This window comes from Opisthorchis viverrini (assembly GCF_000715545.1).
Source record: "Opisthorchis viverrini unplaced genomic scaffold opera_v5_762, whole genome shotgun sequence".
In the NCBI taxonomy this organism is placed as follows: Eukaryota; Metazoa; Platyhelminthes; class Trematoda; order Opisthorchiida; family Opisthorchiidae; genus Opisthorchis; species Opisthorchis viverrini.
The window spans coordinates 33-21,685 of NW_008752437.1; the positions used below are offsets into that span (position 1 = coordinate 33).

Below are 21,653 nucleotides of genomic sequence, written 5' to 3' on the forward strand. Positions count from 1 at the left end.
GACTCACTAGAATAACTGCGTCAGATCAGGAGGAAGACTGTTCAAAAAAGAGTGAGTCGAAAGCCGAGTCTACAAATCCCGCACTTCCATTGGGTAACTAGTGAGGACTGACCCCGAAGCACTGTGGTCATTTCGGTGATTCCCGTAATTCCTCGCAAATGTGGTTCCAATCTGTGCTTCCTGCCTAAACTAACATGAAGATGGTCGTACATCAATTCTTCAGCGTGCGCAGAATGATGGGAAACAGGGAGCGGACCACAGCACGTCGATAGTATGCCCAGCAATCTTTCTATCTTCACGCCTATAGTGGCAATAACCTGTAAGCAGGCATGATTGTGCAAAAAAGTTACACTCGAAGACCTCCTGTAACGGAGTGTGTGTGACCTATTGTTCTTCGTTCTTTCTAATGGTCCTACAAGTAGACCTATTTCAGATGAATCACACCATTTTACTACCCACTTCTGATTAGTAATGCACGCCGATGGCCTCTGATGATTGATCCGACGAGTCAAGCGAACAGATGGGTGAAGAATATGGAGAAGAAGAACAATTTGCAAGTGATCAAATTCACGGACAGTGATTTTGTACGAACTCTGGAGAACTGTATACAATTTGGCACTCCAGTTTTGCTGGAGGGCGTTGGCGAGGAGCTGGATCCAATCCTGGAACCGTTGCTCTTGAAACAGACGTTCAAACAAGGTGGTGCGTTGTGCATCAAATTGGGTGATTCGGTGGTTGAATACTCGAATGAGTTTCGTTTCTATATGACTACAAAAGTAAGTTGTACGTGTTGCAATGAACACTAGTTGTGCCAGATGATTCTTGTAAGTAGTGTAATTCACACAGAAAGTTGGCGCTAGAATCCTAAGATTAAGATGGTTTAAGCTGTAACTTCGTCACCTATTTAGATTGCTTTGGTTCACTCAAACTTCACATGAACAAGAAAATAGATGAGGAGACTAGGCGGTAAAAAATGACCACAAATCTAGGCCTGAAGTTTGCTAGCTCACGAAAACAGCAAGGGCCATCTTAGATACCGGAAATTCAAGTATTCAGTACTAATCTTAACAACATATGTGTAACAGGGCAAACGTTTCGAGGGATGTATCACCTAATGACGTAATTCGAGGTCGTGTTTCGCAAGCGTGCTGCCCGGACAAATCCACATAGCTTCTCTACAGCTTTCTCAAGTGACTTCCCGGTATTATTTTTCACAGTGCCTTCTGCTGCGAGTAACATTAAACACATATTCCTCAAGAGGGTTCAGCCTTCGAGCTTTTACAGTAGGAATCTTAGCTTTCAACGATACGATTTATCCATCACATACGTTCGGCAGAATAGTAAACTCTACTCATCTTCAGTCTGGTGTCATTTCACCCCTTTCATTCACACCGAGTCGATTCGAGCGCCTATATCCGGCGCGTAGTTGTCTCTCCCATTCTCCATGGCCCCCCGCATGAATACAATACTCCCTTTAGATAGTTTCTCTACCATTTTTACTATTCCTCTGTGGTTTTCCACGGTTATTTTCCACTTACAGTTTTATTTAGCTCTCCAAATTGTTCAAAATCACTTAACAATTTCCAGGCCGTACTAAGTAGCATGTACAAAGTAACAGTATAACAGTTGAGCCTATTGGCTCGGTCCTTATAACACGGATATCTGTTCCAACTGACTAACGTTTAACAGTGCGCACTAAACCTTAGGTACTTATTGCGATAAAATTTTCTGTGCTTTACAGCTGAGAAATCCTCATTACCTACCCGAAACGGCTGTCAAAGTGACGCTCATGAATTTCATGATAACACAGGAAGGCTTACAAGATCAGCTGTTAGGCATTGTGGTTGCCCGAGAACGACCAGAGTTGGAAGACGAGAAGAACAAATTAATTCTTCAAGGGGCTGCGAATAAGAAGAAACTAAAGGAATTGGAGGATCAAATTCTCGGTGTGCTCTCTGCGTCCGAAGGCAATATTCTGGAAGATGAGAGTGCCATCAAAGTGCTAAATTCCTCCAAAGAATTATCCAATGAAATAGCCGAAAAGCAGGCCTACTTCGAGGAGACCGAACAGAAAATCGATGCAGCTCGATTAGGCTATGTACCTATTGCCGTGCATTCGACAATCCTATTCTTTTCCATAGCAGATTTGGCCAATATCGACCCGATGTATCAGTACTCGCTTACCTGGTTCATCAACCTTTTCATTATGGGTATCGATAATTCCGAGAAATCGGAGGACTTGGATCAACGCCTGGCAAATCTGCGAACGTACCTGACTTATTCCTTGTACTGCAATGTATGTCGCTCTCTGTTTGAAAAGGACAAACTGCTGTTCTCCTTTCTGCTCGCGGTCAATATGAGCAGGCATCGAGGAGAGTTGAATGAACAGGAATGGCGCTTTCTGCTAACTGGTGGTGTCGGATTGGACAATCCACACACGAACCCGGCTGAGTGGCTCCAGCCAAAGAGTTGGGATGAACTGTGCCGATTGGAAGAGGTGACCGTATTCGGCGGAATCCGTGATCATTTTAGAAAGAATTTGGCCGCCTGGAAGTTAATTTATGACAGCGGAACCCCTCACCGCGAACCCCTGCCCAAAGGACTGGAACATGTGAAAACTAAGCTACAGTTCATGTGTCTTTTGAGAATACTTAGACCCGATAAAATTGTTCCTGCAATTCAAGATTATGTTGTCGAAAATTTGGGCAAAACGTACATTGAGCCACCGCCTTTTGATCTGCCAGGATCGTTTGCTGACTCAGCTTGCACCGTTCCCTTGCTTTTTGTCCTGTCTCCCGGTGCTGACCCAATGGTTGCCTTGTTGAAATTCGCCGATGATATGGGATTCGGTGGGAACAAGTTCGAATCGTTATCTTTGGGACAAGGTCAGGGACCGATTGCCCTACGAATGATTGAGCGTGGTGTGAAGGAAGGCACATGGGTGCTACTTCAAAACTGTCATTTAGCCCCGAGCTGGATGGATATGCTTGAGAAGACAGTTGAAGATTTGAATCCGGACACAACACATCCAGATTTCCGTCTCTGGTTAACCAGCTATCCGAGCAAAGATTTTCCAGTTGCCATACTGCAAAACGGAGTGAAAATGACCAACGAACCTCCCAAAGGGTTGCGATTCAATCTGTGGCGTTCCTATCTGAGTGATCCCATCTCAGATCCGGAATTTTTCCAATCCTGTCCAAACGAACATGCATGGCGAAAATTGCTATTTGGTCTCGTGTTCTTCCATGCGATTGTTCAGGAACGGCGTAAATTTGGCCCACTTGGGTGGAATAGACCATATGAATTCAACGAAACAGATTTACGCATTTCCGTGCAGCAGCTATACATATTTTTGGAACAGTACAGAGTGAGTATACTTTTTCTCTGAAGCGCTAATTCTGTTCTCGCTTATTAAAATTTCACTGGTTTTATCCACACCAGCTGTTTTGAGCAGTGAATTTCTGTCGATCGATAATTAGCAATGATACATTTGGTTTGCATTACTTCTGTCTATCAAGACGTTCTCTCAATATCTTTTTGATACGAACGAGGCTGAGCACATGTAATATGTGAACCTCCATGTTTGTTTGCCCTTTAGGCTATGGTGATGCGGAAAGCCAGATCGTGTGGTGCGCAACAGCGGAGCACAAATGAACTAAACTAGGGTGCGGAGTCAACCACAAGAGGTTGCATGCGATTGGTTAGCAAACCGATCGATAAGAGCAAAATACAACCAAGGAATATCACCATCATTATTATTATCAACTGTAAGAACCGCATACCTGTTGTACAATTGTTGTGGCTGCCACAAGTTTGTCCATCCATGATTTAAGAAGGTAGGGTAGGTAGCTGCGCATTGGAGACGGGAGCTGATAAATTGGTGCATAAGTACAGGTCTGTCTTTCAACGACCAATCTATTTTCCGTTCCATAGGAGGTTCAATACGAAGCACTACGCTACCTGACCGGAGAGTGTAACTACGGTGGTCGTGTGACGGACGAGTGGGATCGTCGAACATTGAAGACTGTACTGCAGAAATTCTACTGTCCAGCTGCAGTGGATGAGAAAGAATATAAGCTTGATCCAAGTGGAACTTACCACATTCCAGAGGATATGCATGTGGGTTTATTCGTGATATACCAAAATACCATCCATGCATATGATAGCTCGGTGATTTTCGTTTGTTCTGCCTGTGATTTTGGTTTCTTCATCATTTTTAGCTGTAAACTCATTGTGTTTTACACTAACCATAGCTGCCGCAGTAAGCTGTACACTAAGTGCCTTTGAAAATGTCTTCGTTGGGTCGACATGATCTCCCTATACCACAGTTAATTAGAATATTGTTCACTCCCTACCATCCACAGTACGAGGGCTACATTGACTACATCAAGTCGCTGCCGCTCAACCCGGATCCTGGCGTCTTCGGGATGCACGAGAATGCAGACATCACAAAGGACCAACAGGAAACCAACCTCATGTTCTCCAGCATTCTTCTAACTCAGGTTAGTTTTTGAACAGCTTCGACGACAGCAGTTCGTTTGATTAGTGCCCACGTCTGGTTGACCTACACACACACACCGTCAGAAGCAAATTTTCACGTACACTGCAACTTATTTTGGGTTGGTGGCCGAAACACGTGAGCCCTGCAGGCGCTGGTAGGCTGTGAGGAGCGCAAAGAGAGAGAGAGAGAGAGAGAGAGAGAGAGAGCAGATGATAGCCACCACTTGGGTCTGTTTGAGACGATGAATTAGCTCTAATTCGATGTCCGCAGTCACTTCTGCCGATGTTCGTTTCAATTTGGTTAATCCGCCAGGAGCCATGTACCAAGGGTAAGCTGGTTCCAGCTGTCACAATTTCCGCCACTTGGACAGCCAAGCATTGGAGGCGATGGTTTTGATGCACGATCCCCCCTGACTACTTCATTGAGTCATGTCTAGCAGCGTTGGAGTTGAATCCCAGCTTTTTGATGGTTCTTTCTGAGGCCTGGACAGTATTGCTTAAGCGCTGAAGGGGTATCAAAGCGTAGGTGATCTGGTCATATATCGTCCACAGATGAGTTTATCTTGATTTACTTCTCACATGAAACAGACCAAAGGAAGCTCCACCACTGGCAAGTCCGTGGATGAGATCGTTGACGAGGTGGCTGCCGATGTCCTATCCAGACTCCCGGAGAATTTCGATACCGAGATGGTATTACGCAAATATCCGACACGGTACGAACAGAGCATGAACACAGTACTCGTACAGGAGATGGTGCGATTCAATGTGCTACTCAGTATCATCCGTTCCAGCCTGTCGGACATTCGACTAGCCATCAAGGGTCTGGTTGTCATGTCATCCGACTTGGAGGCGGTTGTTGAGGCGATGTTGGCCTCGCGTATCCCAGAAATGTGGATGTCCAAGTCCTATCCATCACTGAAACCACTCGGGTCATATATCAATGATTTTCTGGCGCGGCTGAAGTTTTTGCAGGTGAGTGGACCCTCAGCACAGTCATATGTGACAGTTCGTATGGTGAACATGAGCATCAAAAAGTGTGATTTTGCTCTCACACATTTGCTATTGAATTGCGTAGTTGTACAGTATGAACACCAACAATGACTTTTATCAAAGAGAGGCTACATTCTCACAAATCCGCAAAAGCGCTTTTCGTCAACCAGAATCTAGTGTGAAATTCCCATATGAGAAGCTGGTTACTGTACATAGAAAACACATGCATCGATCTCCCCACAATACAGAACACTTCTACTCTTCACCACAACTCAGTGTCTTGAAGTAAGCAGTGAGATGAATAGTCGTTTCTTAACAGAGCACCACACTACTGCTGGAAAAATTCAAAACCCACGGTCTGGTCCATCCTTCGTGGGGATCACCAGGTAGGCCTAGTCCCCGAGTTTTCATCAATCTTACCTTATACTTGGAAACAAACTGCATGCGATTCGCGAACCAGAGCCATTTAAAAACCAGTTTGCTTTCGACTGGCCACTCAATTGAACCCCAGCTAAATTTATCGTTTACGATGTCTGGAATATCGTACCAACTATGCAGCATAGTCATTTGAAGAATATCGTAAACGACAGCTTCAGCTGGGTCCCAGTTGAGTCTCCAGGTGACAACAGTCTAATTTTGCAAGCTAGTTCATGCAGCCGTCTGCTTTCAACCGTACCCTTTTTATCTATATATATCAAGGCGATATCGTAATCGGGCTTTTATCAATGACACCATCCACCAAATAGTTTTTTCTTGATTACCAGCTTCTACCTTAGATTAAAGTGGTTTCAGAATCTGATTCCCCATGCTATATTCGTCAGACTATCCTCTGTTCGATTCTCTGGGAACCGCATCCTTTGTAGATTTTATTCGTATTGATGGCAAACAAGTCTATATCCTTGGTTTGTTCGCTTCTAAAGTACTGGTCATTAAAATCGGATAGGTTGAACATGAACGCTCCAAGCAAACGACGTATGGTGGCAAATGCCTGCGTCGGTTTGTGAACTAAGTGGGCCAGGTCACGAGCAGCGTGGCGACCATCGATTCCTTGGCTCGCACCCCAAATATTACCAGGTGACCAATAAGGCACTCTGGTTTTCTATCAGCTGGAGAGAGCTTGATCCGGTGGAGATGTCATCGTCACAAGAAACCGGTGAACTTACTGCCTGTTGGTGTCTCGTTTTTGGCACGAAACGTCATCAGGCCGAGTGACTGACCAGGTTAATCGGATCTTGAGGAAATTTTATAGAGCACCAATCTCCGAAAGTTTTGTAAACGAGTGCACTGAATGGGGGATGAATGTCTGTTACGAGGTTCTGCTGGTTAGAGGGAAATTTGTGTCAGGTTTTCAGCCTGGTTCCTCAGTTTAAAGTCATATCCACTTGGTCCACTCCTCCGCACACATCATCACACGTCAGTTAGGCTGTCCTAAAACCCTCTACACGGACTGGACAATCTATATCCACAGTTCTAGGATTCTGGGCGACTTCCAACATCTCGACCACCAGTCGCTCTGCACTAAATCGTACTCACTTCCAAATCTATCCATATCTATCTTGAGTCACGTGTCCGTTGCATGTTTGCCTTAAAACTCGAGAAACCTGGCGACTTCTAGACTTCGTCTGACGGACCGTTTGTAGGGCGATATGGACCAAGTGGTTAGGGCGCGAATTTGATGACCGGAAGGTCCGTGGTTCGAGCCCGACCTCTGCCTCTCGACTTTCCCTGTCTAGGCTTGGGCAACCTGGCAGTATCTCAGCCCTCGTGCTTCCTTCAGGTTGCATGGCAGCTAGGCACCGAAAGGGTGCTACTGCTGAACGATTTTTCCGTTTGTATCCGAAGCGAAAACTGCCCAGCACTAATCCCAGCGATCTTTTGCCACACTTTTTGGAACGATGCGGGTTTTTCTTGTTTTGTTGTGTACTCAAATTCCTGACCTTTGTAGGGTAACAAAATTTTGGGCACTCCGAAGGGGTAGACTCTCTTTAAGGGCCCATGTGGGTGAGTTCAGAATAGTCCTTACCACATCCGTGAAAATGTAGCTGCTAGCTCACGTTCACATTCATCCTTACAGGACTGGTACGAAAATGGGGCGCCATCTGTGTTTTGGATGTCCGGATTTTTCTTCACTCAAGCTTTCCTTACTGGAGTTCAACAAAATTATGCAAGGAAACACACCATTCCAATCGATCTGTTATCATTCGAATTCGAAATACTGGACGATAGAAAGTATGATGTAGCTCCAGACGAAGGTCAGTTAGTTACAGCGTCTTTATTTGTGAGGGTTCCATGTTTTCCAAATCCAGTCGTATTCATAAAAAACTCTCAAAGGTGTACAATTCAGGAGCGTTCTTCTCTGCAAATCGTTATTCAGGCCGCATCTCTCATTTTGGGTAACGAATATAGTGATGTGTTCACCAGAAGATACTGAGTTGTCTCATCAACGGGACGTGTATCCGTTTAAGACGCACGCAGTCATGCAACATCTCCTACGTCTTCTGCTTCTGATCAACGAAAAAACCTAGTGTCTCTTGGTGCTTCCAACGATATAGACGACAGGGTGTAATGGAACGAATCATTTTAACCGTCGCACATGGAACTGGGACGTGGGCGAGTGCATCAGCGAGATGTGCCCCCATGTCGAGACTTGGTATCTTGGTCGTTCCAGCAATTTTCACACTGACCAGCCAGATTTGGAGATAAGAACGGATAGCCAAGATAGCTTTGTCGTGAAGATGGATTCTCCCATCACAACAAAATGGTTCTGGTTGTAGATGGTTACGGGATATGTGGAATTCACGTTCACATCGTTCTCGTGTAGCAGTCCTCTTCCTGCCCTGGCTTACTTATTCGGGTGGATTCACACCGCTTACAGCCAACTGGAAAAAAGGGGGGATTTGAAATCCCTAGCCGATCAAAGTTCAAAGACTCTCCCTAGCACATCTACACAAACGGACAAAAATGTGCAAACGACGTTCAAAAGGAATGGTCACGTGAACCGAACTTAAAGACCCAGACCGTAAGCTGAACCCAAATCCATGTAAGTTTCCATACCCGTCTCAGCACTTGGTGATCCACCCTAACACGAAATCCCTTGGCCGGCACCTAACACTTCTTGGCGCTCAGGGTCCAAGTAAGTATTTCGCAGTATCGCAGTATATTTTCATAGGCGAAATTATTCACAAGGTTGCTGAAGACTCTTTGACAGCTCACGACCGGTTTCGCCCTTCTTGGGGCTCATCAGATAGACGCAGTCCCCGAGTTTCCGTCAACCTTATGATCTACTTGAACCCAAATTGCACTGTTTTCGACAAATACACTCATTTTCAAAGCAATTTGGTTTTCACAAGGGACTCAACTGAATCTCTTGTTTATGATATTCACTTTCAGTTGTCGAATATCATAAACGAGAGATTCAGTTGAGTCTCTCATGAAAACCAAATAGGTTTGCAAATGAGTATATTTCAGGAAAACAGTCCAATTCGGGTTCAAGTAGAACATAAGGTTGACGGAAACTCGGAGACTTCACCTGATGGATGAGTCCCAAGAAGGGCGAAACCGATCATGGGCTGTCGAAGAGTTTTCAGCAACCTTGTGGGCAGTTTCGTTTATGAAAACGATACTTACTTGAACCTTGAGAGCCAAGCAGTTATCCTGTGTTACTCCATCTTATCGTCTCTCTCCAGTGAAATTATCACACATTACTTTTGTGTTGCCTGCTCAATAGTACTGGTCTACCGAATCAAGCTATGACCAGGAGAAACTTTGGCTTAACGAACAATAAGGGATTACTGTCAAAGATGTCAGCTATTTTGTGATAGACTGCTTATTAAGCCGGTGGATGAGTCCATATTTATGAACTAAGGAGTCTTTATTTTGGTTCTGAAGAATCGAGTTTTCTGACGAGTACTGTGAACTCATGAACGGAATACTTTATTGGGCGTTTAGGCCGCCGCCGCAGTTCAGGAAACAAAACGGAACTTACTCACGTGACTTGCACAGGCAACCACTTCGTTCCTACTACTCCGTCTGACGAAATTCGAGTTCTCTCCTTTGGTATTTCCATTAGCAACCGATCTGTTAGTAGTGCGATCAAAACATGAATCACCGCTCCGCTTGTGATCCCCATTGATCCAAATGGTGCGTTCATTCGTGTAACTTTGAGGTAGGTGGAGAAGACAATCGTTTGCAGATATGTTCCGGACAAGCCAATTATGAAATGGATATTTCTTCTCCTGCTCCAGTCATCTTGTAGTAACTCAATTTTGGCAGATTCATCGTACCAGGCATTCAATAACCCATGCTGCACATTCAGATATATCCACTGTCTTCGTTAGCATGACGTTACATACAAGCTCTGACATTAAGTATGACCCTTTTTGTATCAAGTGACTCGTCAGTGCAGACCCATCTGCAAGTTATCCAAGGCCCCGTTTTCCCAGTGTGTCGGAGGAGCGTATTCAAAGCAGCCTTGTGCACAGATGTTCCTCATCCACCGGCAACGTCGTGAATCTTCTGGACGCAGATTAATTTTTGATGTTCGATCAGAACAGCTCCTAGCGATACTCCACGATGATTGAGCATCATTAGTCTGAAATCGGTAAGGTCTAATTGTTCACATCCTCCCATGGATTCAGCATTATCTGATGCACTGGTTCTAATCGTGATGAGGGGAAATTGTGCTACGGAGTACCGCAGTTTTAGAAGTGTGTTATGCATCAAGTGGTAATCGCTTCCAAACTACCAAGCAGCGCGCTTGAAGCAACTGAATGCAAAGGAGCTTGCGTGTCCACGCTAGTTCTCAAAGGAGTACAACGGGACAACTCACAATATCGGTTTCTTTGGGTTCATCAGGTAGGCACAGTCCCCGGGTTTGTGTCAGCTGTACATAGTTCGTGAACTACTATCATTTGCAAACTAATTTGGTTTTTGACACAACACTCAAGTGCATCCCAGCTGAATCGCTCGTTTAAGCTAATCGTCAAATAGATATCCTGTACAAAGATTGACTCATGTTTCACTTGGTGCAACGTTCGAAATACCGCAGTATACTTTCTCGAAGAAAACACTACCCATACTAGAATATCTCGAATTTCATACCAACTGAAACGTGAAACGACCTTCTTGCAGCGCATTCAGATGAAGGTTACCACAAACGAGAGATCCCGCTGAGATTCAGTTGAGTTGCTCCTTGAAACCTTGGGCACTCAACCAATATATTTTCACTTACAGCCTAGGTTAACATTGAATAATCGATTGCCGGTGTTCCGTTGAATTAGAAAGCTGGGTCTTTTCAGCCCTGTTCCCATTCCAATTATCCTTTGGCGCTTCTTCTGAGTACCGGCCGCGTACTACTGTAGCCGAGGTCAAGGAAGTAGATATCATCTCAAAAACATCATATTGAGTCACCTTTATTCAGCTCTGTCCGAACAACAACCAGCGGGACTGATTGTGTCATTAGTTTGGTCCGAATCTTCGAAGAGTTTTCAGCAACCTTGTGAGTAATTTCCTTCATGAAAGTTACCCAGCTAGCTTTGCACAATTGACAGTGGAATGAATTTCGACCAGTTTGTTGCCTTTAGACTGGCGCATGGTCTAAATGAAGGCCTGTGGCAGCACATCCGCGGCGGAAACAGCTAAACTGACATTCACACATGATCACACGCAACCTCACTCTTAATGGTTATCACCACGCCATCTATGCGGTTTATTAAATGACGTGACTACTGTGTCGACGATTCTAGTGACCTCGTCATTGGGCATGAGGGCCAGTCTTTGATCCTAGTTTGTCTATGCGCAATATTCTGCACTAGGAAGCGTCCGTCTAGCCGGATCTTCGTGGTGCAGTGTCAGAGGCGTTAACGTCTTGCCACGTGCAATGAATGACAGAATTTTCCAGTGGCTGAATGTGGACGGATAAAAGATAAACATCCGATCACCATGGAAAACACTTGAAAGCGATCATCTCATTACTACTCGTACACAATCACTTCAGCACGAAAGCGATTTCTGGTTTTAGGCCTACTACCCTTTTTTCATAAAGGAAACTACTCACAAGTTTGCTGAAAACTCTTCGACATCCCAGGACCGGTTTCTCGAATATCGTGCCAACTGAATCATGAGGCGGCCCGTGTGCAGCACATTCAGTTGGAGGACATCATAAAAGAAAGATTCAACTGAGTCTCCCGTGAAAACCAAATTGATTTGCAAATGAGTGTATTTCTCCTACCCTTTCCTCTTTAAAATCTATATTCTCGGAACATCCACAACGACCGCACTATGACAGTGTTTCAGTCAATATCACGGTACCAGTGAAAGGAAGAAGGCCTGCTCTGCGGAGTTATCTATTAGAAAATACCAACTGAACAGTTACAGACTATTAGACATGGGAGCAGAATTCTCATATGCATCTTGTTTACAAAAACGGAATATCCATCTCCTCCTTGAACGCGTCTTCCTGAACTTTCCTGGATATTCATTGACTGCTCCTCAATTACAAGCAAATGCTACAGAGCGACTCCACAAATTCCGTAATAGATCTAACTTTTCAAGAGACGCAAAGTGGATTTACGAGAAAACATACTACTCGCATGTCACTCCCATCAGTAGTATCACCTTCACACTGTTATCTTCGGTAGTAGATCAGATGACTGTTGATCTGTTACCCAAGCTTGGCAGTTTGCTTGCAGATGCCTCGACATAATCATTACGCGGATGATTTTCCCACGATTAGTGACGAGGCGCATTAGATTCCAAGAGTAAATGCGACGTCCCTCGTAAACTCTGATGAGCATGTAGTGACAATAAATCGCGAATCTTCTCGCCACTAATATAATACAGTTCATCAGTCTTGTAGGATACGAAGCATGCAGCTGTGACAGACTTGACGTGTTACGGGGAACGTGACTAAACCATTTCGTTGAGCAGATTTTGCGGCCATCCGCGTTATTGACCGACTTCCTTCAGACGCTTGACAGTGCTTACGGTACAAAGCTGCCTGGAACGCGCAGGCGTGTGATGGCCTGTTGAATTTACTCGACTGCAAGTCGATGTTGAATGAGTCTGCTTGGCAGTCGTTGCAAGGCATCTAGCCACGATCATTGGTGTAGAACACGCAACCAACCAGAACACAGCTCTCCAGTGCCTGTTGCCGATTCGCCAGTCTCAGCTGACTTCTGTGGTTGGTAGATGTGTACAAGCGCATTCCGGTCACTCAGTGTAAAAAAAGAAAAACGCTTTGGTTACTAAAAACGAATGTGAGGGATTACACTGTACTTAGTTTCAGAGTACGTTACGAGTGAATCAGTAGGATCATTGATGCGAATGCCTTTGTTTTCTCGACAGGAGCCTTCGTGAGCGGACTTTTTGTTGACGGAGCTCGATGGGATCGAAAGACGAAAAAGCTTGCGGAATCATTGCCCAAAATTTTACAAGATCCAATGCCCCCGGTGAGTAGAGTGTTACGCAAGAGCGCGTGCTGTAAACGAAATTGTGTTCCTGACACGTAATAGAACATTCTTTCAATTCCTTGAGCTGGTATAAGTGCGAATCTCAGGTATGAGACTTTAAGTTTAGGCGACAAGTTTCTAAAATTCGTTCTCACGGCTCTGTCGAATGAAATTATTCTCCGTGCTGATTCAAAGAAATTGGCAATGAAGTCATCGGACGGACGTCCTAAAAAGCAATATTAACTCGCACGCGCCATCCACACAATGGCAGACTCAGGATGTGGGACACAGGCAGTCGACGGTGTTAGCTAGTGAATATCAAGCCAGCTATGTAACAGCTGCTGTGCTTAGGTGGGACGTAGCGCCAATTCTACCTGATGCACTAGAGACACTTGTTTCATGTCGCTCCATATTTTCCAGATCTGGCTAATCCCAATGAAGAAGAGCGATATCCAGCCCCGACCGTGTTACACAGCCCCGGTATATAAGACAAGCGAGCGGCGTGGTGTGCTGTCCACAACCGGCCACTCGACCAACTTCGTGTTGCCAATGCTACTTACCTCAGATCAACCGGAGAGTCACTGGATTATGCGTGGCGTCGCGTTGCTGTGCCAACTGGACGATTAGATGCACCATATTACAGGCCGTTCTTCGACAAACAAAGGTGATGGTTCTTCATCTTATCGGATTGGCGCTGATGAATGGCCTACTCTTTTTTGTAACATGTCATCAGATCCACTCAACTTAACGCGCCCAAAGTCATCACTGAAAAACAACCATATCCGACTTCTTGTCAAAGTAGAAACGACACCAAATGTTTTACCTAATCTTCTTGCTACCGCTAATAACTCCTACTGGCGTTGTTCTAGCAAACACCCTTTTCCTGAGAGAGAGAGAGGAAGGAAAATATAGCGATTCAATTTCACCAGCAAACGTATAGTTATTCTTGTCTGTCTGCCCCGGGAGAGAACAACGGGGAGGGTGGAAGGAGTTGCGAAACAATCCGAACTGTACAACTGTACACGCGCAAAATAGTGGCAGGGGTGTAACGCAAAACATGAGAATGCACAGGGTTCGATGCGTCTTGGTGCAAGCAAGAAGAACTGGCCAAAAAAGAAGTTAGAAAAGTCAAAAACATAGGTGTTGGTGAGATCCTCCATCACAGAGACAATTAGTTTCTAAGCCGTTACTTTAGACGCGTGGGCTGCACGTGGAAGCGCATCCAGGCCGTTGTAGATTTGGGCGGGCATAACTGGTAGACCAGAAGCTGCACCATCGGACGAAACAAATCCGACAAATTCCGGAAACACTCGGGAGATTTCTTCACGTTCCTGATTGCTTAGTTCACGGTTTTCAGGATATGCGACGTCAAATGTAACGTACAAAGATCCGCGAACACGCGGATTCTCGTAGTTGGGCATTCCTTCGCCGGGCTTATGGATGATGGTGCCAGGAGGCGTCACTTTGTCGCTTTTCAGGATCACCTACAATGGGAGTTGGGCAAGGGATAGGGGTTGGATGAAAGAAGCGCTGTACCCAGTGGCTGAATAGAAAGGGTGGAATTATGACTGGTCATCGGTGTCATGGTAGCGATTCAGCAATAGTGTACACCACATTTTCCGGAGGGTTTGGACAGAATACCGGCCAACATTCAGCCACAGTGAGAGTTCGACGTACAGCTATTGTGCAACCCACAACCATTATCACGGGATAATTCAAAAAAGATAGATAGAATTCAGTTCAATTAATTTTCCTGCGGCATCTTGTCGAGACAATGCTGTTGTGCAACCCCATAGAAACACATGGACCGAGACGATTCTAGGTCGCCTTAGTCCGTAAGTGAGCAATGGTTAGTAGGATGTGAATTGAACCATCTAGATCCTGTTTAGAACTAGTATGAACCGGGTTCTAGTACGAAGGGTTCCAAAAAGGTAAACAAGGGTCAACTAGGGTGCGAAAAAAATTCAGTACGGCGGTCACTTTGGACCGTAGCTGCAGTTAAGCGGAACAGTTCTCCGATTGTTGTAAAAGTTTTTCACCAATCGGAACAGACAGCACCCTCCGACCCTGGTAGATGCTCGTGGTTCACAGAAAGCACAACTATCTTGTAGTACGAAAGAATAGAGCAGGAGCATCTGGTCTACCTTCTAGGTGACTTCCACTGGTCCTTGGCAGTGCGCCTAATAAGAACAGCTTTTTGAGGAACGTGGGCAATCTATCACACCCAAACATTAACTAGTTAATCCAATTCACGTACCTGATGTCCATCCAGATGTGTTATACTGATATGATAGCCCACCAACGACTGGACCAAGTTGAGTGTGACGTTGGTGTATAGATCATCACCTCGACGCTGAAAGTATCGATGCCTGGAAGGTGGAATGTTGGAAAGTAATGGGAAAATGGGGACAAAGGGGACTATGAGGACAAAGCTGTTCGAGCTTTAGAAATAAGGTTCCCAACAAACGTGTCTCTGAAGCGAACATAACAAACGAAGCAGGGACTCAATAAAGTGCGGATCCTCTGAAAAGGAGAAGGCGCTCTCACGTTCGGAATTCGAGATTGCTCAGTGGCTAAGGCTCGATCGTCCTAACCGAAAGGTCCAAAGTCGCGTTCGATGTTACGACTATGATTAGTGTTGGGGTTTTCACGGTATCTTTCCACAACGCTTGGCTTTGGGGAGGGCTGTTGAATATGTTGCAGCTCTATTTTTTGTCACACAGGCGTTTCCCTGTTTAGGATTCTAGTCCAGCCCCGGGATTTCTGTGTCAGCTTTTCGAATTGTTGAAGGACGCAGAATAGGTTAATATGGATGAGAAGCAGGGTTTACTAGTTTTCACTTCCGTGATTATACCGAGGGTTAGTTGAAGCACAACGGTAGCCATGGCTATGATGAGTTGATGTGTGCACCTCTGATAGGACTTTATGCTGAGGTTTTCGCATCATGCCCACCGGAACATATATCCGAATGTGGTCATTTTTTCCAACAGTGATATTCGAGACCACACTTCGTCTTCGAACAGCTTGCAAGCGGCATCTCAGCTGAGTTTATTTTACCGCGACGAAAATACAAAACCACATTATCAGTCTCATGCCTAAATCTCGTGCCAGTAAGGTAGAGTGTGAAGGGATGTGCAGAAATGGACAGACATGTGGATCACTACGGCTGTCTACCACACAGTGAGAGTACACGTCTATGAGGAATGCACCCATTCAGAGCTGGAAACAAGTGCTAATCATTCAAATTTTATGAAAACTTTACATTCTTATACGGTTGTGCTTAGGTCGGTGTGAATCAGTGTGCCCGCTTGTAACCGTTGGGACAGTTAGGGTTCTCTATTGTAGTTTATTTTATTGCACTTAAGTTGCTGCAAATGAAGTTATACACACACACACACACACAAACACGAGTGAGGTTCATTCCGGTCGGATTGCGTGAACGTTCCCGATTTGTATACAGCTATTTTGAGCTAATGAAATGAGACATCCAGAAATGTCCCACCTCAGTACATAGTTATCAATTGACGGACTGACTGCATGACACATGCTTCCGACGTCGACTGTTGCTGCCCCCTTCAGTCCCACCTATCAACGGGCAAGTAAAATTGGACGAAAAATCCATGCCGCATTGGTCACTCCAGAAGACAGAAATTCCTGGAATGGCAATCGGCGGCGTACTGCACTGAGATTCTAGGTTACGATTCTCACAAGTGATGATCAACTTGTACGCTGAGCTGAGCAATTCGGTCGCAGACGCTTCGCCGCCGATGAATAAGACAAAACCGGGATGCGTATTTGTGCAGCCCTCTTACATCCTACTGGCAACAAGGCAGCTAAGCTCCTAAAGGGTGTTACGGCTGAACGAGTAATTAATTCATTAATATTTTATTGGTACAGTAAACTGGTGATGTGACCTAGTTTGACGGTGAAACATTTGCAACCAAACTGCTCAGCTCAGTGGACAAACCAACCGACCAGCCATTCAATCCGAGCTACCATGATTGTCCTCAACAATTTTTGGCTGAAAGTGAAAAATGAATCTTTAAACCATTTTGGAAAAGCGACCGACCGTAATTCAGTGCCTGTGAAACAGTGTTGCAAAACAAGCAGTTTCAAAAGTCATTCTCGTACAAGTATACAGGCCGAATACGCAGTATGCCAAGAGAATCTAAGCTCATTTGTAAAAGTGAACACTTGTACAGTCTTCAGGTTCATGTTGATATTGCCAATAATTTCCGCGAAAATGATTTTGTTCACATGTTTCAGTGTCATCATGATCACTAATAGCAACATCAACAGAGAATACCGGTTTCTTGGTGCCATACTTTTTCCTGAATAAAGCTTTATAATCGAAAAATGCGACATGGAGGGAGACCCAGGGCTAGCATACCATCTCCGACAACATCGGGAAAGTAGTGAAGAAACCAACTCGCTTGAGGAATAGGGGAGTCGCGAATTAGAAGTGTTCATTATATGGGGATCTTCGCTTCTCAGAGTTTTCTGCAAAGGAAATAGCCCGATCAGTTGACGTTACTTCCATCTAGCTATCTGACGTCCGGTACAAAAACCACCTACATTAGGCTCAAAAAATGGTGTCAGTCGCGTGCGACCGAGAGAGCAGGTCGGTCCACGACATGACAGGAGCGAATGCCGTCTCACTGCTAAACGTCATCGAATTTGGAGTTGAACACTCGTTTGAAGATTGAGTCGGTGTTAACTGGAGACTCGGGTGGGATTCAACTGAATCTCTAGTTCATGATATTCTTTGACCAAATGTAATGCGAAAGGGCCGACCTGTGTTCCGACAGTTACATTTTCAAGATATCAAAGTAATTTCCTTCGACTTGATACAGCATCTAAGACCGATGAAAACTATCCAGCTGCTGGCTGCCGGTTCGGACCTTTCAGGACTTACCATGTAGACGTAGTCTCCGAAGTTACACTGTCTTTATTTATCACTTGGAATCACCGAAAAGGACTTCCATCATACGAACATTCGACGGTGGCATTGGTAACTTCTTTAAATGCCAATACAGGACGTCGTTCCTCTGAAGTTCACCTGTTTACATCAGATCAGAGAAGTGAGCGTCCGAAATTCTGTCCGATCCTGAGAATTCACGAAATCAGCCCAACAACCATGGGGGTTTGTCGAGGCTGCAAAGGATGTCGAAGTCATGCCTGTCAACATCCTGACTAGTGGCAGCTCCAGCCGGTTCGCAAACCATTGATACGAAGATTTCGATACACAGTTAGATGCTGGTTTTAAAGTGTCTCACAAACAACGATAAGGATGATGACGGTGAACTACTCCATTTCCTGTACTACGAGCAAGCAAACGCTTTCTGAAAGCGTAGTTGTTGGTTACTTGAGACGAGGTTTCTTCGCTTTTTAACAGTAGAATATAAATTTGAAGTAGAAGTGGATGGACGTTGTCGTTACAATAAAGGACCGTGGTCCTGTACTGAAGTGTCGCCAAACACAAATATGGGAGTAACAGTTCGGCGCTATTCAACAATTCAAGGGTAGTCCACAGTGGAGTACAAATTCATCCACGGCTTAGATTGGCACTCTCTAAAGGCAGCTCGAATATATTCTTTGCCAATGATGTTATCTCCTGCGTGAGTTGACATAATTAAAAAACCAAGCTGTTTTGTCAGATATGAGAAACTGACTAATGAGCCTGAAAACAGATATTTATCAACCCGTACGGAGCAACAACCCTGATAGGAAAATCAATACAAGAGGATGTCCAGTTGCTTCATCAACCGTTGCCCAATGATATCATTGACATCTAACAAAATTCAGAGAGATCTAAGGATCACGTTTTTGTTTCAGTGGACAGCGTTTGGCCGGGGCTAAGCCGGAGATGGCACTTTAACTCTTGCGGAGAATTAGAAGCCTGCTCTTGTTAATCAGACAACAAGTGCAGGGTCACTTGATGGAGGTTGACTCGCATTGATCATGCTTTCGTCAAACTTCAATTAGCTCAGAAAGCCTGGATAGAATAGTATCACTAATGTTGTGCAATTTGGGTTCAAGTGGAACACGACGTTGACGGAAACTCGTAGACAGCGCCTACCTGATGAGTCGAAACAAGGGCGAAATCCGTCGTGGACTGTCGAGGAATTTTCGGCAACCTTATGAGTAGTGCATTACGTCTATACAATGTATCGCGATATCTCGAATATCGTGCCAACTAAAACATGAGCCGGCCTGGTGCAGAACAGTTGGTTGTTTAAAAGACCACGGACGAGAAATTCAGCTGGGCTCCAGGTTAGTCTCCCATCAAAACCAAAATGGTATGCGAATGAGTGTATTTCGTCTATTTGGCAGGCTGACTAATGGCGTTCTCAATCGGATACACTCTAAATGAATGGTTTTAATGAGTAGGCAATCTTGGATGGAGATTAGAACAAAACACCATGACCAGAGCACATCTAGAGAACGTCTAGCAAACTACTACCCGGCAAATTATCACATTTGGAACACTCCCGTCCGTTCGGACAATTCACAATAAGTTCAAATCAATGAACGAGTAAGTGCGGCTTACTTTTGTTGTCGAACCCGGAACTTTAAGTCCCCCGGTTCACCATCCATATGTGGTTCACCTTCAGATACAAAGGGGTACAGCTGCCCGTCTCGCATTCCGGCTTCGATTTCAAGCTCCAGGTGACGTTCCTCTTGATAAAATCTGTTTACGCAAAGAACAGCGGGTAGAACGAGTCAGGGAATTCGGAAAAACAAGCTTTTATATGACTGCAGCCAATACGACTCACGGCACTCTCATAGGAGCGGACTACAGAGCAGTGAGGAGGCATTCAGCTATTCCTATATAATATAATCGCGAAAGCTCCTGCAGCATTCTATTCTGAGGAAACAGGATGTTGAAGTGCACGGCCGTGGAGAGAGACGAATCCATGTGCTATTGAGGGCCGAATATCATACTAATGGCCTTATACCTCACCGTCATCAGCTGGATGATATGAGCTGAGTATTTGAACGATGTGGGTTCACGCGCACAGGATAACAGACAATACACCCGCACATACTGTTACGGTACGACCTTACGGAGAAGGGAATCGGACTTTATGGTACATGTTTTCCGTTTTCAATACCATACAAACAAGATCGGTCTCGATCTGTTGTTCGTCCCCGAAAACTATTCTATCCCGGACCTTTCGGCAAAGTCTGTATTTCATTGCGGTAGGATCAATCTTATGTATGAACAAAATGACACGGAAGGCCGTCGATAACAAAACGGTACTGAAACACATGGACCTCAGTCGAATGGAGCTACCAAAGATTAGGTACAAACGGAACGTAGCGATGTATTTTTGGATAATTGCCTCAAAGAGCGGCGACGTCTTTTGAGTCAGACAACATAAATCGCGCTACCAAAGCCACTCACACGCTTCCTGTTGCAAATCGTCCTGGCGAATTCCAGGGAGACGAAATTCCGAATGTCTGAACGGTTGCGAAGAATTTATCCCGTAATTTATACGTCAAGGTTGACTGAAATTTGGCGATGGCGAATTCACTGACCGGAAGGTCCGTGGTTCGAACCTGATCTAGGCATCTCGACTTATCCAGTCTAGACTTGGGCAACTTGACAGTATCCCAGCCCTCGTGCCTCCTTCCGTTGGCATGGCAGCCAGGCATCGGAAGGGTGTTACAGATGAACGACTTTTTTCTACTGAAATTCACTGGCCAATTCCATTACAAATATAAACAAACAATCGTTACAGAACGGCTAAATCACAGTGCAAAGTTGAAAAGGACTCACTCAACATTTGGACAGTCGTCACAAACTTCAACCTGATGCATCTGGAATTGGCCAGGTCCGAGCATGGTGGTGCGCATTTCCCTACGACAACGACATTTGCGTGTCCCCTTGGTATTTTTCTTGTCCAACTTGACACGTGAGATTTCGACAAAGTCACCGACATAAAGTTCCTCCAGAGTGACCCAAAGGTCAACAACCAAATCGTCTCCCCGTGCGACCTCCTCAGAGCCTCCACGACCACCTCCGAAGTCAAATCCAAAACCAAAGAAGCTGGCGAATGGATCATGGTGCGGAGCACCGCTTCCATGGCGTTTCAAACCTTCTTTGCCATACTGATCATAGATTTTCCGCTTCTCAGGATCCGACAAGACCTTAAAGTGCAAAAAGAGAGTGACCAAAGGCATTGGAGGACGGATAACACTCCATTACAGAACAACACATCGCACGCAGGTTCCAAACTAGTGCTGTCGGCAACGTGGCAAACTGAGTAGGTAAGTGTTAGAAAACATCAGTGTCGACACTACACAGACAGACGGCTTTATCGAAAGTCGGTGGTACAAAAGCATGTCGAATGACTTCCGCATGATAGATGAACTCACATAATAGGGGTGCGCCTGGCTAAGATTGACTTGCAGTTGTTTGTACTCAGGCGTGTACAAAGGGGAAACTGTATAAGGAAGATAAGATCCCGACTTGAGGTTAAAAAATAAATAAAATAATCGTTCAGTTGTGACACCCTTCCAGTGCCTAGCTGTCATGCAAGAGGACTGAGATGCTGCCAGGTTGCCCAAGTGTAGACAAGAACAGTCGAGATGCTGCGGCTAGGTTCGAATCATGGACCTTGAGCTCAGTAGGTTGGCGTCTTAACCAGCGAGTTATTTCGAGCTCCAAGTTACAAGTCACCAACTCCGTTGTGTTGGCAAGATCCATGA

The 21,653-nt window shown here is 45.1% G+C and overlaps 2 protein-coding genes across 2 annotated transcripts in view; one reads left to right on the top strand and one right to left on the bottom strand.

The window, feature by feature from the left end:
* Window positions 1-466: 466 nt before the first annotated feature.
* Window positions 467-14,547, top strand: T265_12065 (hypothetical protein; the record flags this gene model as incomplete). Its single annotated transcript, XM_009178998.1, has 8 exons — window positions 467-776; window positions 1,742-3,367; window positions 3,934-4,119; window positions 4,329-4,502; window positions 5,089-5,472; window positions 7,565-7,742; window positions 12,835-12,938; window positions 13,359-14,547. The coding sequence occupies 8 exons, from the start codon at window positions 492-494 to the stop codon at window positions 13,563-13,565; spliced, it is 3,144 nt and encodes a 1,047-aa protein (XP_009177262.1).
* Window positions 13,354-21,653, bottom strand: part of T265_15713 (hypothetical protein) — a gene marked incomplete at both ends in the record, with an annotated part of 26,741 nt that continues 18,441 nt past the window's right edge. Inside the window, 4 exons of the mRNA XM_009178999.1 lie at window positions 13,354-14,422; window positions 15,196-15,307; window positions 19,489-19,629; window positions 20,722-21,092. Of these exons, the coding sequence (XP_009177263.1) occupies window positions 14,117-14,422; window positions 15,196-15,307; window positions 19,489-19,629; window positions 20,722-21,092 (930 nt within the window). The remainder of the gene's footprint in view (window positions 14,423-15,195; window positions 15,308-19,488; window positions 19,630-20,721; window positions 21,093-21,653) is intronic.